This window comes from Papaver somniferum, unplaced genomic scaffold, assembly GCF_003573695.1.
Source record: "Papaver somniferum cultivar HN1 unplaced genomic scaffold, ASM357369v1 unplaced-scaffold_15, whole genome shotgun sequence".
NCBI lineage: Eukaryota > Viridiplantae > Streptophyta > Magnoliopsida > Ranunculales > Papaveraceae > Papaver > Papaver somniferum.
This window is the reverse complement of record NW_020624376.1, coordinates 1,839,571-1,862,431: the sequence shown is the minus strand read 5'-3', so window position 1 is coordinate 1,862,431 and position 22,861 is coordinate 1,839,571. Positions and strand designations below refer to the sequence as shown.

At 36.7% G+C, this 22,861-nt stretch overlaps 2 protein-coding genes across 2 annotated transcripts; one reads left to right on the top strand and one right to left on the bottom strand.

Annotated features, from left to right (window-relative positions):
* The first annotated feature begins 504 nt into the window (after positions 1–504).
* Positions 505–1,318, top strand: LOC113335588. The gene is made up of 3 exons (XM_026581614.1): positions 505–805; positions 953–998; positions 1,101–1,318. Exons 1-3 carry the CDS (start codon positions 623–625, stop codon positions 1,316–1,318), a joined length of 447 nt encoding a protein of 148 aa, XP_026437399.1. The 5' UTR covers positions 505–622.
* A 2,507-nt stretch (positions 1,319–3,825) lies between these two features.
* On the bottom strand, positions 3,826–5,403 carry LOC113335587. The gene is made up of 3 exons (XM_026581613.1): positions 4,972–5,403; positions 4,635–4,787; positions 3,826–4,497 (listed from the first exon to the last, which is right to left on the bottom strand). Exons 1-3 carry the CDS (start codon positions 5,401–5,403, stop codon positions 3,826–3,828), a joined length of 1,257 nt encoding a protein of 418 aa, XP_026437398.1.
* Between the last annotated feature and the right edge of the window lie 17,458 nt (positions 5,404–22,861).

The window sequence follows — 22,861 nt, the reverse complement described above, 5'->3', positions numbered from 1 at the left end:
GCGGCGCAAGATCTGTCTCTAACTTTCCCCAGAAATCCTCTCCTTTCCCTTCAAATCAAATCTAAAAACTCTGTTAACTACTGAGACCGAGAAGAAAGTTCATCCACAAAGCTATTTACGAATCAAAACCGAAAACTCGATGGGCTGATCGAAGTAGAAGAAGATGGTGTTCTTCAGCTACTGCAACTCAAACAAGAAAACGGTATTCAAGGTTAGTTAGTCCATCTCGCTCTACTGTTTTTCACGTTACATACAAGTCTCAATAGATTTATGTTTTATAGTTGTTTTCTCTGTGTAGATTCATAAGAAGAAGAAGCCCTAACATGGGTTCCTTTTGGGTTCTGTATACGGGGTTCGTATTTCTTAAAACCCCCTTTTTTACAAGACCTAGTCTGAATTTAGCATCAATTCTTTCAGAGCCTTATTCTTCTCCGTGTTTGAGAAAGAGAATTTTTTCATTGAATTCCCACTTTATTTTTCTTTTTGGAATTTTACCGAAAAAAATGGAATCATATTTTTCGTACATTTTCTGTTCAATTCTTGTGCTTTAGAGAAATTTTGTTTTTTGGTTTTGCTGATTTGGGATTTGGTGGTGTTAAAGGATGCGGAGCTTGCCCAAGTAATGGAAGGATCAATTGATTATGATCCCATTACTCCTGAACTGTATCAAAGGGTATCTTCAATAATCCATGTGAAAGAGGAAGATGTCATTACCATCTCTTGTTCACCAATGAATTCTGGTTATCGTTGTCGTCTTTTGAGGTTACTGGCAGGGCAGTTCAAAATTTATTTCAAACCTTCAAGGGTAAGATTTTATTTTTCCTTAATCTTTTGCTTTGTAATTAATTTGGCTTGATTTGTTACCATCTAGTATTTGAGAACAGAACTATAATTTCCTAGTAATGTTTGTCGATTCGAGATGTTTTAATAGCAGAATACCTCACTTTGACAGGTTGCCATTGTTGTGGCTAGTATGTGTTCACAATTTTGCTCTCCAGGTACCATGGTAAATATAATTTCTTTGTCTTGATGTTCACCTCATCTTTTATATAGATTGAAATCTTACTATTGGAATTGGTTGAAGTCTTCTTATTATGCAGGGTACTTCTCGGGTGACAAAAAATCCCAAGCACAACAGCAGGTTACTTCTAGGGTGCCAAAAAATCCCAAGCACAACAGCTTGAAGCTAAAGTCGTATTCGCTTGCATACCAGGAGCTGATCCAAGTTTACTTCGAAGCGACTGATGTTATTATCAACTCTATCATTGTTTCTCAGTGTAGTGCTAAGTGGACTACCACTCCTGTAATAATAGATTGATAATTTTATTCAAGTTTTGCTCGTTTCTATGCTTGTAAGTTTGGCAACAGGTCTTGTAACTTTATGGTCGATATACTTGCAATTTTATGCCAAGTGTCCAAGTCCTGGATGAATGGCCATTGTTATCACATTTCCTTATGTTAAAGAGGCTTTGGTCAGTGATGTAACTACCCTTTATTATTAAAATAAATAATGTTTTGATGTTTTGAATATTTTCGCTTCTAATTGTACATTTTTTGGGGGGGAAGAAATAGCGGTTCCGTAGATTCATATATATCAGTAGCGTAATTTGGAGGTTCAAGCCATGGCTGTACCAAATTTCACCCGTAACTACACATTGTCAATAAGCCAAATTATACTCTGCCGTCGTTAAAATGAATCCATGTGGCCTTAAGGTATACATTATCCACGTTCAAAGCTTATTGTGTGTCCATAAGAAATTTATGGTCATGCTTTTACTGGTTCCCTGTGTCGTGAAGGTATGCAATAGCCACGTTAAAAAAAATTGTGTCCTTAGAAAATTTATCGCCATGGTGCTACAAGTTTAATGCAGCGGTAAGTCATGAATTGGCAACGATAAAACAAATTTTACGTGCCTAATTGATAACAAAGGCCAGTGTTAAAATAAAATCTATGTGGCTTTAAGGTAAACTCTAGCCACGGTCAAATCAAATTGTGTGTCTATAAGAATCCTATGGCCATGGTGATAGTGAAAATGCTTAACTATAAAAAAAATAATGAGTACCATATAGACACGGTTTTAGAATTATGGCCATGGTAAATCATATTTTATATCCACTCAAAGTTTATGTAGCCATAAAGATACCACTTTGTCACGGCACCTGATGTCACATTTTTGGAGTGAAAAAAATCCATGACCAAAAGCCTATGGACACGGTGATTAAGTGTGGCCAATGTGAAGATTTGTACTAGTGGAAGGTGTACCGACTGATGTATGTCCTGCAATTATGATATTTAAGAAATATAGTCTAGTGAAGTTGCAAAGGGGTACTTCCAAACACTCTCTTAATACAACTCGCCAACAAATTGAGTTGGGGACAATTGTTGGAACGGAATGGCAACCATGGACTACTAGTATGTATAGAGATCATCCTGATATAGTGCATGCTCGTGAAATCTCCAATCAAAGAGTGACTTTCTATAATCCGGAAAGCGATACTAGTATCATGTATCTTGGTGAAACTATATTTTGGAAAAACATGGTTATCCTCCTAGAACATTTGGTTATCCTAACACTATGTAGCTTATGGAACTATGTAGCTTCAATTTTTTTTTTTGGCAATTTGATGTAGTGGAATCAATGTAGTTGAAGTATTTTTAGTATCAATCAATTTTATCTTCTTTTTGATTTGATTTGATTCAATATATGAAACCAAAAAACTAGTTTGTTCAAGAGGAAAAAAATGAGAGAGTAGAAAAAAAAACTAAGTATAGGATTGGAGAAGCGGAGTGGCTCCTGGATGTTTTTTGTGGTTAGCGCAATTAAGATTGGCGCTGAAAAACGCTATTGTTAATAGCGCTGAACGCCATTCTGTTTAGCGCTTGACTTACGCTATTTTAATTAGCGTTCAGCGCCATTCATATTGAAGTTTCTTTTCCTCTACTGCGCCAATATTATTGGCGTTCAGCGCTATTCTTATTGGCATTTAGATGAATTCCACTAACCCTTCCACCAAACCATGGAACGTTGCTTGGATTTTCTGTGGAAAACCCCAACTTGGAAGCCACTAGACTTGACATTCCATGAATTTTCCACACTTGGAATAGTTGTATTCCACCATAAGACTTGCTCTAAGCACATACCTAAGATTCACAACATTAGAATGATTATCCTTTAAGAAAACCAAACTATCATCAGCATATAAACAATGGATAATTTTAGGTGCTCCTCTCTAGCAATTAATACTAAACCCAGCAAGACTTTTATCAGTAATGTGCTTCTCAATAAGTCTAGAGAAAACCTCTAACACCATAATAAACAAATATGGGGAGAGAGGGTCTCCCTGCCTCAATCCCCTAGAGGGACAAAAAGACCTACTAGGAGACCCATTGAGTAACACTTGAAAAGACACTGTAGAAATACACTCGTACACCATCTTAATCCAGTGTTCAGAAAAACCCATATAATGCATCACTTTGGACAAAAAGGTCCAGCTTACTCTATCATAGGCCTTGTCGAAATCGAACTTTAGATCCATCCAACCTTTCACACCTGACTTGTTCTTAAAAGAGTGAAAAATTTCATTAGTAAGCACAATAGCATCAAAGATAGACCTGCTCGGAACAAAAGTATGCTGAGATTTGGAGATCATTTTATCCAAGTGAACTTTAAGCTTATTAGCCAAAATTTTGGTAATCAACTTGAAAGCAAAGTTACACAGACTAATTGGTCTCAACTCCTTAGTATTGCTAGGACTAGCCACCTTGGGGATTAAAACAATAAAGGTCTTGTTTAATTCCATATTGATCTTACCAGAATTAAAGAATTATGTAATCATTTCGCAAACATTTGGACCAATTTGATCCCAGTATTTGGAGAAAAAAATACCTTGAAAGCCATCCGGACCAGGGACTTTCAGAGCCCCTAGCTGGCTAAGAGCTTTCTTAATCTCACCAGTTGTAACCATTCTGGTGAGAGAGACATTTTCATCACTTGTGATAACATTAGGGACAAGTTGACAAAGTTCTCGATCATCTCTAGGATCCCATCCAGAGTCAGTAAACAAAGCCTCAAAATGAGTAACAATATGATCCTCAATATCTTTTTCGTCACGAAGCCAAATCCCATCAGAATTTTTAAGCATAGTGTTTTTATTCGTATTTCTTCTGACAAGGGCGAAAATATGGAAAAACTTAGTATTTCTATTGCCCTCAGCAGGCCACTGCACTCTAGATTTTTGTTTCCAAAAGGTCTCTTCCATTTGCAAGACTTTCCGGTACTCATACAAACATCTAGTCATTTTACCTTTGTTTTCAATACTAGGATTACTATCAAATTCATCCTGAGCTACGGTCAAATTATGTCTAGAGGTTTTTATCTGATTCCTAATATCGCCAAAAGTGGTCTTGTTCCAAATTTTAGCATCCTTATGAAGGTTGTTAATATTAGAAACAAATGTAGAAGAGGCGGATCCGCTATTATTGTCTTTCCAACTTTTCTAACAACATTAGTGAACCTAAAATCTTCAGTCCATATAGCCTCCCCCCTAAAGGGTCTATGCTTAAGAGGAGTAAAAGGATTAAGATCAAGCATAATAGCTCTATGATCAAAATTGAAATAAGAAAGATGTTTAACCTGAGCATTATGGAATTTGCTTCTCCAAAGAGAGTTGATGAGGACTGTGTCTAATCTTTCCTGGATATTAGCTCCACCAGTTCGCTTATTGTTCCAAGTGAATTTAGGACCAGTAGACCCAGCATCAATCAAATTGCACTTAACAACAACATCCTGCAGATCGTCGTTTTGGCTTAATCTTAACCTTCTGCCACCCCTTTCTCATCACCCTTAAGAAGGGTATTGAAGTACCCCATAACAGGCCAAGGGACATCATGAAGCTCAGAAACTGCCTCAAACTCCTCTCAGACTCTTTTTCTTAAATTTTTCTTAAATTTTTCTATGGGCTGGCATAAACAGTAGAAAGCAGCCATGGATCCTGATTTTTGACAGTAACAACAGCATGAATAATCCATCTGGATTCTGCAGTGGCTTGAATGTCAACAGTTTCTTTGTTCCAGAGAAAAACAAGTCCACTAGAAAACCCTTCAGGATCAACCACAATACAGTCAGTAAAACCCAACTGACTAACAATTCCCTTAGCCTCAAAATCCATTAAACGAGTTTCAAGTAAAGCCACAATAGAAGGCCTTCCTCTCTTCACCAGATCTTTAATAAACCTCAGAAAAGAGGGCCTGGTAGCCTCTCTACAATTCCAAACCATGATTTTCATATTAAAACAATTACCAAAAGAGGGAGGGGCAATACCAGCCATGCAACTATTCATTCCTGGGTTCCTCACATTCTGTGAGGGATTCATGTTGTCGTTGCTCACCTTGCAAGCCACCATTCTGGTCTTGAACACTTGTTGTGAGGTGTCGTCCAAATCCCACCTCGTCGAAAAGAGCATCTCGAACTTCTACAGATCTTTTGGGCCTCTTATTAGAAATGGGGTCTCCACCATAGGAGTAAAATTACTTCCACAAGTCTTTGCTCTGGCCAACTCCTTATGTCGCATCTTGGTCTTTCCCCTGGTTCCAGAAGAGCTTCTGACACTTGTGAATTCCATTCGGTTAGCAAGACTTGGAAAGGTTGTAAAACTCTCCGAACCTCCCTGATTGATACCTCCATTGTCACCGAATCTGGATTGTGAATGACTTGAGGCCCCGAAGCAAAAAGTTGATTTTGGATCACATTGATTTCCTCTGTCAGTTGAATCAATTGGTCCAACTCCAACCGTCGTTCGATCACCATTATTTGAAAATTGTTTCCCTTTTTTTCTAGCTCCACTTGCGCTTTTCGTACTCTGAAATCCTTGAACATCCAAGTTTACACTGAGAGTTCCTTCCACTCTTGAGAGAACATGTGAAGACCTGGCTTTGAGTTCACCATTTTCTTGAGAGTTTGAATTCTTCTTACCATCTTGGAAATTACTGGTAGCTTTATATACTCCATTTCCATTCCCATTTTTCTTCATGCCCTCATTAATTCTTAGACCATTCTCTTTCCGTTTAGGAATTGAATCATCAGAAATAACTTTTTCATTAGCAGCACTAAATGTTCTGTTATGAGCTTTCTCATTAGTGGCACTAAAAGATCCGTTATGACCATTCTCCATATCCTTAATCATAAAGTCCTCATTAACCTTTTGCTGAGCAGTTTGTAACTGACTACTATGATTATTGGCATTAATTTTACTCGGACCAGCACTCAAGCTACCAAAACCCCCCCGTCAAGTTGACACCACCTACTCCAGTACTGGTTCTAGTCTTCTGCTGACTATGGTTCTGCCTTTGTGCACCTCGCGACATGTCTTCTTTCTGAAATACTGACCCTCTCTAACTGTTGCCCTTCTTCTTCTTACTTTTGTCCTCCACCAACATCCAAGGGCCAAACGAATCAGCGGAAAGATTTGGAGCATTATCGTGAACCTGCATACCTGCAACATTTGTATCATTATTCACAACATTCAAAGAGTTGGAAGAATCATTACCTTGTCCCTGTTGAGACACATCCGATATGACACATTGATCCTGCTTATGAGAGATTTTACCACACTTAAAACAAAATTGATTTACTCCTTCATATTCAATTTTTTGATTGAATCCTCCAGTTCTCACCGCAGGCACTAAAGGCTTTGAAGTATCGATCTCGACACAAATGCGCACAAATCTTCCTCTAGTAACATGTTCTGTAGTTAGATCAACTTTGATTGTCTGCCCAATATCGTTGCCTATCTTAAAAAGAACATCTTTATCATAGTACTCCAACGGAAACCCTGGAACTCTCACCCAAACTACAGTTTTCTCAATTTTTGTTGTCGATGGCCTGAAATTTGGGCGCCATCTCTGGAGAGCCAAATGATGTCCAGAGATAAACCAAGGACCCCCAAACATGCATTTTTTATAATCTTCAATACTTCCAAATTTAAAAAGGAAAAAAATCTATTCCCATTTGAGCCGATGGGTTCCAAAGAGCATGTACCTTTTCATGGATGAATTTGTAACCAACTGTTTTTCCATGAACTTTCCCTATCACACACCACTTCCATTTCTGGAAGATCCTCTTTCTAGAATCCAAGTCGATTTTGATCACCGGAATACTTGAATCTTCGGCATCATTGAGGAAAATTTCATCGATGACAGCTTCCCGATTTCCACCAGACATCAATTTGTCTTTAAATGATAAAACTCTATTTCCCCCAATATCACTCAAGTTTTGACAATTACCGATCCCCACAGTGGTTTGCTCGATCTCCATACTTGATTGCATCCAATCAGGGGCCATTGATGTTCCCCCTGGATCGCCATTTTCTTCCATTACCAGATTCTAAACTTCAAAAGCTTTCTAGAAAACTCCGCAATTTACGCAGTTTCTCTCTCCAGCACTACTAAACTATTCGCGAGTCACCTTATACTATATATATCATTGGTCATCTAAAGCTATTGCGAAACATGTTTAAAGACACATGAGATTCAGTAAGACTTCGGTCAACAATTGTAGACTAGCATTGCCTTAACCGAGTTTTGGGTAAAGGTAAAACGAGTCATTCATACGTTTAAACTCGATTTCTGACTAGCTAACAAACATGCCCCTACTATCTCCCATCTTTTTTTTTTTTGCCGATGACTGTTTTAGTTCACCAAAGCGGACCTAGAAGAAGCAAAAAATTTATTGAATATCTTATCTAATTTTGGGGAAATCACGGGGTAAATAGAAAATTTGCAAAAATAAGGAATCTATTACAGTCCTAAAATTCATCCCAAACATGAAAAAATAATTGCAAAAATCCTAAAAGTTCCATTGATGACTAAAAAGGACAGATATCTCGAAACCCCTCTCTTTTTCGATAGAAATAATTTTGAACGGCTCCTTAAAAGTACTACAATACAAGGTTGGAAAGCAAAGTTGTTATCTCAAGCGGGCAGGACAGTTTTAATTCATTCAGTCCTCCAAGCTTACCCAACGTATCATATGCAGATGCTAGCTCTCCCCAAATAGACTTTAGATAAGTTCGACAAAATTCAAAGAGATTTTTGGTGGAATAAGGATAGGTCAAAAGGAAAACGTGGTTATATCAAGGCGTGGATAGGCATATGTAAACCAAAATCGGAAGGGGATTTGGGAATAAAGAATCCTCACAATTTAAACATAGCCCTTCTAACGAAGCTATCCAGCAGAGTAATGACATAAAAAGAAAAATTGTGGGTGAAACTTCTAGAAGCGAAATACTACCACTACGCGAGCCTTTTTGAACCATCGAGAAACTATGAACTCTCTTGGATCTGGACAAACATTCAAAAAGGTCTTAATATTATCAAAGGAAATTTTATCTGGAAAGTGAAAAATGAAGCTAATACGAAGATTTGGGAAGACAATTGGATACCTAATACGGATAAAGTAAATAAACCAAGTGATAGGGGTGACCCTTTCCCGCAAAATGTTCAAGAGCTATTAAATAATGAAGAATCATGGGACACTGGAAAACTAACCAGATGAATGTTTTTCGCCAGATATTAAGGAAAAAATATTAGCAATTACTCCGAATAAAGATGAGAGGGATGGGATTAGATGGAAACACCATCAATCTGGAGCTTTCACGGCAAAATATATATACAACTATCTAATCAATCAAAATACAGATAATGAGGAGAATATTGAATTCCCTTGGAAAAAATTATGGAAGTTGCAGGAAATCCCTCGGATTATACTATTTATTTGGAAAGTAGTTCAAAAAGCGCTTCCGACCAGTAGCAGACTAGCAGCCCACAACTCAGAAATCTCTTCCGCGTGTCTTTTGTGTAATAACTAATCGTCAGAAACAAAAGATCTTCTATTTAGAAAGTGTCATTTCGCTAGATCGATTTGGTTTGGCTGCTCTAAGGACGTTGTTAATTCTCAAATTAACACGGACTCCATTAGCAAGTGGGTTGAAATATGGTTATCAGATCCAATATTTTCACAATTTTGCGAACAAATTTCAACAATCCCATTGTTTATATGGAAATATAGATGTCAAGTGGTGTTTAGGAAAATTATCCCGGATCCAACTTCATTGATTCAAAAAATTAAGAACTTCATCCTGTCTTCTCCGTACAATAAAGAAGACAGATATAAAGATATCCAGGAAAAGAAAGCGTTTAAACCTTCTTGAAACAACTTTAGGGCGGACTGAATAATTTTCGTAGATGCGTCGTATAATAAAGAGGACTTATCCATGGGTTATGCCTTCATACTGTACTCGGTCGACCACGAAGCTTTTATGCATCTTTCTGCAGGTTCAGATTGGGCGTCCTCGGCCTTGCATGTAGAAGCAAAATCACTTTTAAAAGCGTTAAAATGGCTAGAAAACAATACATTTTCTAGCGTCTTTATTGCTACAGATTGTAAAGGTTGGCGGATTCTATCAACAAAAAAGGAACATATGCTTCTTGGACAGCAGAGAATACTATCGAAGAAACTATTTCTATTCTAAGTAAATTACCACAAACTAAGGTAAACTTTATAGGCAGAGATCACAATGCAGCAGCGGATTCAGTGGCAAAAAAAACAAGGATCAGAAGACTACAACATATGTCAAAGCATTTGCAACAACAAGTTAAAAAAAAGCATCATTTCTAACGTTTTCGATAAAAATAAAATAATAGACCTTCTATGTTATATTGTTTAATTAATGTATTGGTTTTTACATCAATTTTTATTTTTATTTTTCAATTTTTTCAACTTCAATGATCGTCTAAAAATATGGTAGTAAAATAAAAGATAGCTAAAATAATATAAAATGAAAAAATCCAGTCCTCTTTATTTTATTTTATTTTCAAAACAAAACTATATTGCTGCATTCCTTCGACCTTAATAATTAGGCAAAATTCATATTTTAGCATTATACTAGATAATAAATATTTAATTATAGTATTATAAACTTTCAAGATAAGGGAATATACTACCATCAGTGTATTGAAAATATTAACTATAATTAAATAAAAAATATTGACATATTATTTTCCTAGATACACAATTATAAAATGAAAACTTTTAGGACCTATGAAGAGGACGTTGAATTATTGATGGCAAATAACAGACTTTCAGGTCGGGTATCAGGCTGGAGACCAAAATCAATTACAAAGCCCGAACTGACCAATAAATTAATCCAGGCCAGGCGGCCTATGACGGGTTTTGAGCTTGGCCAGGCCAGACCAGGCCCCTATGGTGTAGTGCTCGGCACGTTATGCAATAGTGCTTCGTATTCATACAAATTATATGGCAAAGATGTTAACAGTGGTTCATGAGCTTGAATGGGCTGTCAGGTGGAGCTGCAAATGTCTGGTAATCATGTCAGATTCTAATAGAACAACTTTTTGGGCACCCCTCATTTTTGGAGGGGGCCATACTTTCTTTTTTGATAGGTGGTAAGTAAATTAAGAACACTCCTTATCCAAATATTTATCTTAATATCATAGTTATCCTTTTTAATTAAGTTAGTGTAATGATTAATTGAGTCGCCAAGTTAAGATAATTAATGAATAGTGTATGACTAAATCAATAAATTATTATCTTTTTTAAATTAAATTTTTAAGCGAAGAAGGAGAATAGGAGTTTTGGATTTTTTTTCTTGAATCCGAACCTTCAAACTCTGTAGGTATACTTCAATGTTAGTTTTTTGTTGCTTGAATTGGCCAAAATTTCCTAAAAATTTTATAGCTTGATTTGGGCTAAGTCAAACAAGTTCGGCTAATAGATCTGAGAAACATGCAGCCAAACTTATCTGCTAATATAGTTCGGCTAATATTTCCGAAGGAGCAGGATGTGGAACTTAGTTTTAATGTAGTTTTTGCTTATAGAGAAAAGTTCGGTTAGGAGAAAAAAATTGTGACCTAACCGAACTCAATACATAATTTCAGAGAAAAGTTCGGTTATGAAAAAAAATTAGCGACGTAACCGAACTAAAAGTTCGTAGGAGAAAAAAACTGTGTTGGAACCACACAAAAAGTTCGGCTAGGAAATTAAAAGTTCGGTTAGGATATTCGGGAATATAAGTCCGGTATATCAATTGGTTCCTGTTCACCTTGATTTATCAAAAGACGGAACAAAACTCATAGGTTTATCTTTGGGAGACAGATTTATCTATTCATCAGACTTTTATGTGTGAGACAGATTTGTTTATCAAGCCTTCGACTTTGGGTCGTAGCAACTATTAGTTGTGGGTGAGATCAGCTATGGGAATCAAGTGCATAAAGTCCTGCTTGGATTCAGAGACATGAACATAATTGTACCTTGATCAGTGTGAGATTGGTTAGGGCTCAACTACATTCTAGTCTGAAGTTAACTTGGAGTAGGCTAGTGTCTGTAGCGGCTTAGTACAGTGTGGTGTTCAAATCTGGACTAGGTCCCGGGGTTTTTCTGCATTTTCGGTTTCCTCGTTAACAAAATTTCTGGTGTCTGTGTTATTTATTTTCCGCATTATATTTATTTATATAATTGAAATATCAGAGGTTGTGCGTAAGTTCAATCAATTGGGAATCCAACATTTGGTTGTTGATTAAATTGATTGATACTTGGATATTGGTTTTTGATACCGTCCAAGTTACTTCTTATATTCAATCGGGCTCGCAAATCCCTATTTGTTTGATTGCGAATTGAATTGATAAATAGAGATGTAACTCTTGGATATTCCATTGATTGAGTCTGACTGTCTAGTTGATTCTGTTGGAATTATATTAGAGTTGTCCATACAGATTGCTAACCGAAATATTGGGTGTGGTTGTTAGATCCCCGCTTTTTCAATTGGTATCAGAGCAGGTGAACACTATGAACCTAGTAAGTTTGTGTTTGACTGATCCCTAAATTCTGTCCCTATGGGAAATTTCTTTGGGAAGCTTGCTCTTGGCATCTGTAACGTACGCCAGAAATTCCTTAAAGATTGTTCAAAGCTTATTGTCCATTAGACCTCTGGTCTCTCATGATAATATCGTTCCATCTAAGACTTTGGAAAACTTAGATGATAAGAAACAATCTAAAGGAAAAATTAGAAGTTCTTCTAAGAAAGGTTGTAGAAAACGTGATCAACGCTCAAAGATATGGAATTTCACTAAATTAACTCTTAATCTGTGAGGAATACTATCGTAATGGATCAGTTGACAAAGATCTATTTAGAGCTTTTGAAAGCGTTTTTAAATTCTTAGAAAAACTTAATTCTTTTAAGAATAAGAATAGTTCTGATAAAAGTTCTTTACCTGTCAAATCATGTATTCTGAGGAACAGGTAGCCAAACTTATCTGCTAATATAGTTCGGCTAATATTTCTGAAGGAGCAGGTTGTCGAACTTAGGTTTAATGTAGTTTTTGCTTACAGAGAAAAGTTCGGTTAGGAGAAAAAAATTGAGACGTAACCGAACTCAATACATAGTTTCAGAGAAAAGTTCGATTATGAAAAACAATTAGCGACGTAACTGAATTAAAAGTTCGTAGGACAAAAAAACTGTGTTGGAACCAAACAAAAAGTTCGGCTAGGATTTTTTGTTTTGCTAGCCGAACTGTTATTCGTTTCCATCAAGTTCGTCTAGTTCGAGAAAGTTTTTCACAAAATTCCGAACTTCCATTTTCAACTTATTTTGATTTTTTACTACTTATTTTTTTAAACCAAAAACGAATCACAACGACAACAAGCAAGATGGAAGAAGAGAAGATCAGATGTTCCCTCTGGGTTTGTGAAAAATTAAATGTAATGAGTTCGTTATAATTTGAATTTGCTTTTTATTTTGTTTTGTTAATGATTTAGTTAGGCTTTAGTTATAAATTAAATTTGGTTAAGGATGGATTAGTCATTTCCGCTCTTTAGAACACCCCTTATAACTGCAGGGTAGATATTCTTATCACATACTGGTCCCCGCCAAAAAAAAGTAGTACCCAAAAACAATGTGGTGCAAGCTTTCTTAAGTGGTTGTTCGCCTTAGACAGTAATTAAGATATGGATATTGGCTTGTAGATGTTATGAATAGGTTGTTTATCAATATGTTTACGGGAAAATAAACTTCTCGGTTGACATTTTAGGAAAGCGAGGTGCAAAATTAGTTGAAAACATTGTCATATCTTATAGTGGTGATCGGACTTTATTATAATTTATTTGTGTTTTAAATAATTGCGAGTTTTTGGGAGTCCTTTTATACTCTCTTCTATTGTGTTTTCCTTTTAGTTGTTAACAAACTTTTGGGGATTTCTTTTCTTGTTGTCTCTTATTTTATTTATTTATTTTGATCGGTAAAGAATTTGAGGAAGGTTTCAAACTCACGTCACTAATATTATTATCCAATAACTTTATCACTGTATTATCTCTTATAATTTTATAATTATTTTATTTTGCCACAGCATAGACCAGTTAATAAATTTTGCAATCTGAAATAAAAGATAATAAAAGATTGGGGACGTTCACATTTAATCAATTTTTCCGGATTGATATAGGAAATAAATATCTCACAGATCTTTAATATTTCTGATTGATTGTATACAATCTACGAAAAGATCGTGCTCCATCAATTTCAGCATGTGGGTTATTTATAATGCAAATGTCAACTTATATGTAATAAATGCAGCTGATGCTCTTGCCAAAACTGCAATGTCGAGTTCTATGTGTAAAATTGTGAACTTAAGCATACATACATGGGTGCATTGCTTAAGAGGATTCTATTGCTCACTCTTTGAAACCCGTTATTACCTTAATTCCGATATTAGACGTATTCTTCCATGATCTAATCCAAGGATGAAGCTAACTTGGAAAATGGAAGATCTCCATCGTAAGTCTGGCTCTTATAAGACAGTCAGTTCAAACGAAATGCAAAAAAAGTTATCTATTTAGGCTAAATTGTATCCTCCTCCATTCAACTAAACATGTAATACCATTACACAGCCTCTAATAATATGAGGATCACGACCGCCATATTACTTATTCAGACACATACATATGCGATGTGGAGAGGTTAAAATAAAACACACATACTTGAGGAAATTAAATAGATCCATTATGCAATATTGGGGATGGCTCCTAACTAGTTAGCCACCATTGCTAATTTTGGTGCTAGTATGTTACGGCACGCTTCTTTGCCTGGCTCAGTTGGGTCTTGAACGATCATCTCTTTTAGGCAAGTGCAGGACGAGGCAGGAGGGGGTGGACTATCAAGTGTTCTATAGCAACCTTTGCATGTGCTTGAACCTACAATACCAGTACAGGAGTAAGTAACGAGATAAGTTCCACTAGGTTTGTTCTTGACCAATTCACTTAGACAGACATCGCAACCAGTCGTGATTAGTGAAATATGTTCATCAGATGGTAAGCATCCTGGTGTCGGAGGTGGTGGTGGTGGTGGACTAGGAGGTGGTGGTGGTGGTGGAAATTTAAAGCAAGCTTCGCATAAGATTCGACCGCCATCAACTGAGTTGCACGCATAATTGCTGATACTAGAACCACTTGGTTGTCTCTTTCTTATATCTGCAAGACACGTATCGCAACCGGTGATTGTCATCCGAAGATACTGCTCCCCCGCTGGACATTTCAGCAGCGGGGCTGCTGATGCCTTCTCTGAAAACAGCAGCAATAAAAAATGAGTACAAAGGAAATGGACGTAACTCAGAGTAAAAACAAAAGTTTAATTATAACAACGATCAGTAAAATAGCTTGTAAATCGAGCAGTAATAGTAGTAGAATTGGCACTTACGTGAACATAGTGATACGGCGACCAAAACAAATAGAGCACTGCTCACAAGGAAAGGAAAAGAAAATATTTGCCTGGCCATTGTTAGAAGTAGTCCCACATCCCTTCCACGCCGTTTTCGAGAGTGGTTAGGCCCATGGGTTTATAAGATGGTATCAAAGTCGGATTCGGGTGATGTGTGGACTCCGTGTTGTTTCAGTGTTTCGGCATGGGCAATAATCCGTAGGCCATAATCCGCGTGCTGTCACAGTTGGCCGGCCGCAATCCATGTGCTACAATTCGGCTACCATATTTCAGGTTCAGGGTGTACTCAAACTCGACCCTCTCGAGTTTGAGGGGGTGTTAGAAATAGTCCCACATCGTCCGGATCCTCCATAATGTAAAGCTTATAAGTCTTAGGCAACCCTATCCTTGCAAGTCGATTTTTGAGGGTAGTTAGGCCCATGGATTTCTAAGAGCCATGACTGATTAACGGTACTATCGGAGTAAAACACTTGTGGTAGAACTATCCATACTAGCTAGTCTTTTTCTCTATATATAGAGGAAATGTGGTAGGAATTATGTTTAATTTAATCGCCAGCCAGCTAATTAATCTCTAATATAATAAGGTTACCGACTTATCTACAGCCTGAGAGAGGAATAGTTGCTGTCGGTTTCTTGTTTGACCAACAGGAGATCACAGATGGACGGGGTTGTCCTTGGAGAGAGATGATAAATATCATAGAAAATTCTTATGGTAAAAATTTGTGCATATACACGTAAAGGCGACCGTAGGTCGGCTAATATTTTTTTTTGTCTGCATGTTGATCGTCTTCTTAGTGTTCTAGAAGGGCAAAAGGTTAAAAGAGAAATGGCAGTTTTACACATCATGGATCAGTATTGAGAAGTATAATAATAAGTTGATACTCATTATTATCAACTTGATCATCAAAGGTTGGAAGGTGTTGAACTTATCCACTGTTGGACAAGTGCCATCACTTGGACAATATGGAATTCCAGAAATGACTTGATTTTCAAAGGAATCAACTTCGAAGTTTAGCAAGTCATCGAAAAAAGTGAAAACACGGACATATCATTGGTGTAAGAATGTGAAAGCTCTGAAAAATATTTCTTTAGACAATGTAAAATTGAATTGGGGACAATTTTTTTGTAAATTAAAGTCCTAATATGGATAGTATTGGGTTTTCTCTTTTTCTGCCAGGTTAGTTTTTTGGGAGGTTCTCCTTCCTCTCTTCTTTCGTTGTGCCGAAAATTGAATTGGGGAATTTTATTTGTATGACGTGGGATGTTGTTTTCGCTTATTCCTAGCAATCCTTTCAATATATTCTTACTTTTGTCGAGGAAAAAAAAAGTTGATACTCATAATATCTTGGTAACTATTTTTCCAAAAAATATAGTTATTTTAGTAAGAAGTAGGATAATAATAAGTTGTGCAAGTGTGCCAAGAAAGTCGTAGCTGTTGGCGCCCTCGCGCAAAGCACTTGGTGATTTGTTTAAGATGCCATAAACTCTTTCTTTCACTCTTATGCATGTTCCCAAAGGGCAAACGTATGTTACTTGCTCCATTGAGTAAGTTGGATAAAATGAAATTTAAGGCTCTTTTAATGAAGGTTATTATTGGGACGTCACATTTCATTAGAGGGACGTCATCTAATAAGATAAAAATGGGTCACCCACAAGTAATATCAAAAATCCCTTATCTCAAATAATTTTGAAATTACCAAACAACCCTTATATAGTTAATTTTAATTTAATTAGATAATAATTAAATTAAGAAGATGAATTTTGTTAAATGGTGGAGAGGGTTTAACACAAAGTGATGATGAATCTCAACCAATTGAAGAAATTAATCAACAAAGTGAAGAACAAATGGTTGAAAATCAACAGGTACACCTCTAAACTATCTCCCATGGGTTCAATTCCGCTCAAAACTAGCTTAAATACGCAAAAAGTTTGAGATTTTTAGACTTTCATGGAAAATTACGGTTGGGTTTAGCTTCGTTGCCAACCGTAATTTAGGTTTACGTCTAGGTTTTGGAAGAACTTCAAACCGTAACTGGTTCCAATAGGACAAAATTGAATTACGGTTGGTAATATGTCATGCCAAACACTTCAAAAACCCAGATGTGGGAGAATACGTCTGGAAAAAAATTCACGAACCTAGACGTAGAAGATTACGTCTGGAAAGTTTACTTCGCGGACCTAGACGTAGAAGATTACGTCTGGAAAAATTACATCACGAACCTAGACGTAATCCAATTTGAAGCTTCTTCTAAAACATCCAGGAAGAATTACGTCTAGGTTAGCCTATAAGATAAACATGGACGTAAATTCATTTTCTACGGTTGGAATTAAAAGGAACCTGGACGCGATTTCAATTTCTATGGTTGGAATGAAGAGAAACCTGGACGTAAACCAACATGCAAACTAATTCTACGGTTTGAATTCATCCAAACTTGGACGTAAGTTCTTCAAAAACTGAAATTACGGTTGGCGAACCTAGACGTAATCACAACGATGAAGTGAATTGAAGTTGAATTAAATTGAAATTACTGAGAAGGAAGAGGAGCAGTTTTTTTGCGAATTAGAATAGAAAATTTAAGTTTTTAAATTTTTATTTTAGTTAAAGGGTAATCTAGACATTTTATTTATGTGTTAGGATATCCCATAACCATTTTTTTGGACACTAAGAATCCAAGTGAAGCCCCTCTAATGAAATGTAACGCCCCAATAATAGCCTTCCTTTTAATACTGCACAGAGATGTTACGTCATTACGTGTGCTATTTTGGGAATGCTCAATTTCTTCGAATTGGATATCTTTCCTTGCTGCAGGCTTATAGGGTACTTATATTTGGGTTCTGTTATCCCAATACCTAAAAGAGTTCCAGCAGGGATCAAAACAGTATTATGAACTTATTTTTGACATCCATGTTTGTTCAAAAATTAAGAAGTTAAGAGATGGTATTGAGTGCGATATAATGGACGGGAAAATTAGCGGGAGACCCAAAAAAAATAATATTCTCATTGTCAAGCCCACAATTAATTTTAAGTATCATGACATCCATAATTATTTCCGTGACACCCATAATTATATAAAATCATTAAAAATATATGCATGACGGATTATGCATCCGCATGACAGGTTATACATCGGGGGTATAATTGACAATGTAACTTGGATATAACATATCTAAAAATTCGCGCCTTGGAATTTTACAAATTTTATATCGTTGGAAATCTTTTTAAGAGAGCTATGCAACGAGTACAAACAAGAATATAAAAATTTTGTTTTTCACGAAAAAATCGGAGGTGATCATCATTTTATGCAAAATTTTCGAAAACTTGATACATAAACATTATGCAGCCACAAAAAAAGATGCATTACACATTCTGCAGACGCATAACGAATTATGCAACCATTTTCTCCACTGCATAATAAATTATGCATTTGGATAGTAAAGTTATGCATCTATAACAAGTTATCTAACCATTGTTTTGATTGATTTTAGTGCGTACATAAAAAAGATTGATGCATAATGCAGTATGCATCCATATTTACGGATGCATATCAGGTTATGCATCTATTTTCTCGATGCATAAAAGATTGTGCAACAATTTTCTCGATGCCTAACGCATTATACAATCATATTTTCGGATGCATAACCGAATGCATAACATGTTATGCATATATTATTATAAGTGCATAACGTGTTATGCAACCTTTTTTTTTGTTGGTTTCAATACTAACAAAAAGTAGCTGCATAACGTGTTATGCAACCATTCTCTGTACTGCATAACAAGTTATGCAAAAAAAAAAAAGGTTGCATAACTTGTCATCCACCTACAATAATAGCCGCATTGCGTGTTATGCAACCATTTTCGGGACTGCATAACAAATTATGGAACATATTTTTTTAGATGCATAACACCTGCAGCACAACTTTTTGTCGATCTCCAACCACTGTTAGCAGCATCTCAACTTCCTTCTCAACATCTTCCAACATTAAGACCATAACTAACCGATTAACCAATTCAATCAAATTAATCAAAACTCCCTCTAATCCAAATTCTAAGTACGTTCATACAAGATTTAAACATAAGCAACATTTTATCCATATGAACAATTACAACATTCGGTAAGCAAATAAAAAATTAACCAAACATATTATGTAATGGGGCCTCTGCCATCCCGTTTAATCAACATACACAACATAATGATTGGTTGGTTTCATTTTAGAAAACATAATTATGTCATGAAACCACAAGCCAATAAACCATTCTTCAATATACGTACCTTGCATAGTGTTCCTACGGCCTTACCTTGTGTTATTGCTGACCCCCATTCTTCAATAACTGGTCGGTCATGGTTTTTCTCGAACACTTGATGTACGTCACTGACAATGGAGAGGAACTGCACATCAATTCCAACAACAACCGAAATATATAGACGCATCAAAATCATCACAACAACAATCTTCTTCTCTTATTGTCTAAAAAGTTCCCCCTAAACCTCCAATTACGACTACATCTTGTATGGACTTGATACATTCCACTGTCAAAACCCGTGAAAACTCCCTTGTTTAGCATAATTAATTTCACGAATTTTGCTGGCCATAGGTGAAACCAATTGAACCAGCACATTCGAATTTCTTCTTCAATTAGTTGTAACGCTCACGGAGCTAATACCAGCGAATCCTAATTTAAGACCATAACTAAACGACTAACCAATTCAGCCAATATAAATCTCCACTTCCTTGACCAAACTTCAAAATACAGATTCACACTAAAACCCATGATTCAAACAATCAATAACCCATGATTCAATTCCATAGCATCAACGCAACACCTTTCTTCACCTAATTGATTTGTTCTCAAAATTCAGACCCAATCAAGACACCACCGTAATGATTTTCCCATCTGATTCTTCATCTTTTCCTCCTCAATCTCAATCACTACCACCCAATCTCCATTACCACCGCCACCATTACCAGACGAAGTCAGAAGAAATAGTTCAGAGGAGAGGAAGGGGGAGGCGCAGTGATAATGGGATACGAGAGATTGAAGGTTAGAAGAACAGAAAAGACCGAAACCTAATTTTAGAAATTCTGGGTGTGAGAGATATTTTACCCTAGAAAATGGGCGCGCGCCTGAGAATTTCTGAGCGTGGATTTCATAGTGGGAAGAATCTGTAAAATGAGTCTCCCTGTAGTTTTCACATAATGGATTCGAAAGTAAAATAAAAATTATCCAAGTTTACGCAGCATTGAGTAGTAACTGGTTGGCATCAAATTCGTGCGAGATCTGTCCTTTTCATTTCCAAATTTAGGATTTAGCCGTTTAGGCGACTATTTTTGGGCCCGTATAGTTTCTTCGGATCGGTTTAATGACATAGGACTGCCATGATGAGTTATGAGGGCTTGGTTTTCAGCAGGGATCTAGGAAATAAACGGCCTCTTACATTTTTAATCTATCGTGGACATCAATGAGAAGATTGAACTTTAATGATTTCAGGTTCAGCATGTGAGTTAATTTAAGATCCATAGAGATAGAGCATGGAGTGTTGATGGTTCAATCCGCCTATCCAACCTTACTGGTTTATCCTTGTTTTGGTCAAGTGTTTGAGTAAGTTTTGGAAATAGTTTTTATTTTTTATTCTTTTTTTTTATGCGAAGAGAAAGATACTCCGTCTTGAAGTTACAAAGGTCTATAAAAGCTAGATAAAGAAACAAGAAGCAAAAAAAGAGACCCAGTAGAACACCGTCTTCCAGTTGTTTACATTATTTGAAAAATTCAGACGTACCCTATTACTTTTTAGGGTAATAGAAGCACTTGCCCAGGACATCACAAGAGCCTTGACATCAACTGTAATTTCTGAATCCGTCTTGAAGCTATATTTGTCCTCAAAGATACGACAGTTTCTTTCTTGCCACAAAATCCAGATGATTGCAGACGGAATACGATCCCAGACTACTCTTCCGGTGTGCGATTAAGAATTAAGAGACCATGTATGAGCCAAAAATAACAGAGTCTCCGGAAACACCCAAACCCAATGCTTGTTAGGCGTAACAGTCATCCTAGTGTTATAAGCTACTTTACAGTGCAGTAAAAGATGGCCGGCGACTCATTGCTGTCACCACAAAGAATGCAAGAGCTGTAAACGTCCACACCTTTCTGTGATAACATGTCCAAAGAGTTTAACTGATGTGGGAAGTTATCAACATCATCAGTGGATATGAATGTCTTATACAAAGATTTAACCCCAAAAAACCCTGAGTTGTGATTCTGTGAAGTGACCAACGCCTAGCATCTGATAGGATATCTGTTAACCACAATGTTGAATAACACTGCTATCCATCTTTCTGTAGTTTGTGTCAACCACACGGGACAAACCTGTGGGATCCATGGACCCTCCTTTGCTGATTAACAGGGCCTCATTATATGGGCGTTCCGAGGGTCAACAGCTGTGGCTCACCGAAGGTGTATATAGACTTTTTGGTTTGTTTTTCACTGCATTATCATTTCAACTGTTTCGCATTTTTCCGTTTTACAAACGGTAATATTTTTTCTTTTTCCTCCAAAAAGAGATTCTTATTCTTACCGGTAGATGGTGACTTTTTTTCTCTAGGAGTGGAACATCGCACAAATAATAAGTATGCGAAGTAAGGATTATCTGATGTAAGCGAGGACTATCGCACATGGCAAAGTTGAAATGACGTATTGGGTGATGTCAGCAAAGTCACGAGTAAAGTGTGATGTTCTATGCGAAGTATAAGTTGTGCGAGAGTTAGCGAGTGTAAATGAGCAAATGTATCGCACAATGATTCCGAAAATAGTGGATCTCTTAGGTGTCATCCACTATGAGGAATCACTATATAAAGGAAAGATTTCATCACGTAGGAGAGAGATCTTTTAGTGTGTGTTAGACAAGAAACTAGGAGAGTGAAAGTTTGTTTGGATAGTAAGCAAAGTCATTGTAAAGTCATTGCTATCTATTGTATCCAATTATAATCCTTGAAAGTTAATAAAGAATTCATTACGATTACTTGAGTAATAATCTAGATACATTGAAGTGTGGTTGTAGGTTTCCTGCAACTACATTTTTGGCGCCAGAAACAGCTTTGGGTGATAAATCCTGCTAGTAAATTCGTAGAATCTTAGAAAAAGTAAGATCTGCAAATTGAAGATGGCGAGACTTGGATCTACTATTGAACAACAGCCAGACGGAGCAATAGAATTGCTGAAAGAAGAAGAATTACAAATCTTGATCAACAAGAAGAAAGAGTAAGAGAAAATCAAGGGAACGAAAATACAATTGGACCTCAGCGTGAACAAGAGCGGAATAATGATATTGATTATGATAGAGTGAGCGTTCATACTTCGCAAACAAGTTCAACTGAAGAGGAAATACAAAGAACTAGGGATACAGGAAGAATTGAGGGGAATGATGAGAATATGAAACTTGCAGAGCTTAGACAAAGATTGATTGCCAAACGACAAAGAGAAGGTGAAGAGCGTGCGAATTTGATACGTCAGAATGATGACTTAAGAGAAGAGAACCTTATATTGCAAGAGCAGAGATCGACAAGTGCCACATGATCCAGGTCGATATCAAGCAGGAGTTCATCAAGGAAAATTCAATCCAATCAAGAAGATACTAGGCGAAGACAACGCATGGAAACTATTGAAGAAAACATGCAAGTAGATGATAATCCACAGGACCAATAAATGAGAAGGAATGTAGCTCAAGAATTGGGAACTAATCGATATGAGCATCCGCATGAACTTCTACATCGCACACATAATAATTTCGAAAGAGAAGAAGAGGATCCGAGGCAAGGACAGATGATATTGCGTGGAAGAGAAATGTTAAGAGCAGAGAACGAACGCGAAAGGGAAGCTACTCGTGTGTGGAATGAATGAGACAAACAAAGAAGAAGGGAAGAAATTGAAGAGATAAAATTGCAAGAAGCATTACGTCAAAATAATCATGATAATCGAGTAAGGCGGCGCGAACGTCATCACACGGATGATATAGATCAAGGCTGGGTTGCACCACAAGAAAGAGAAATGTCAAGACATCGACATGATCACACAGGTGAAGAG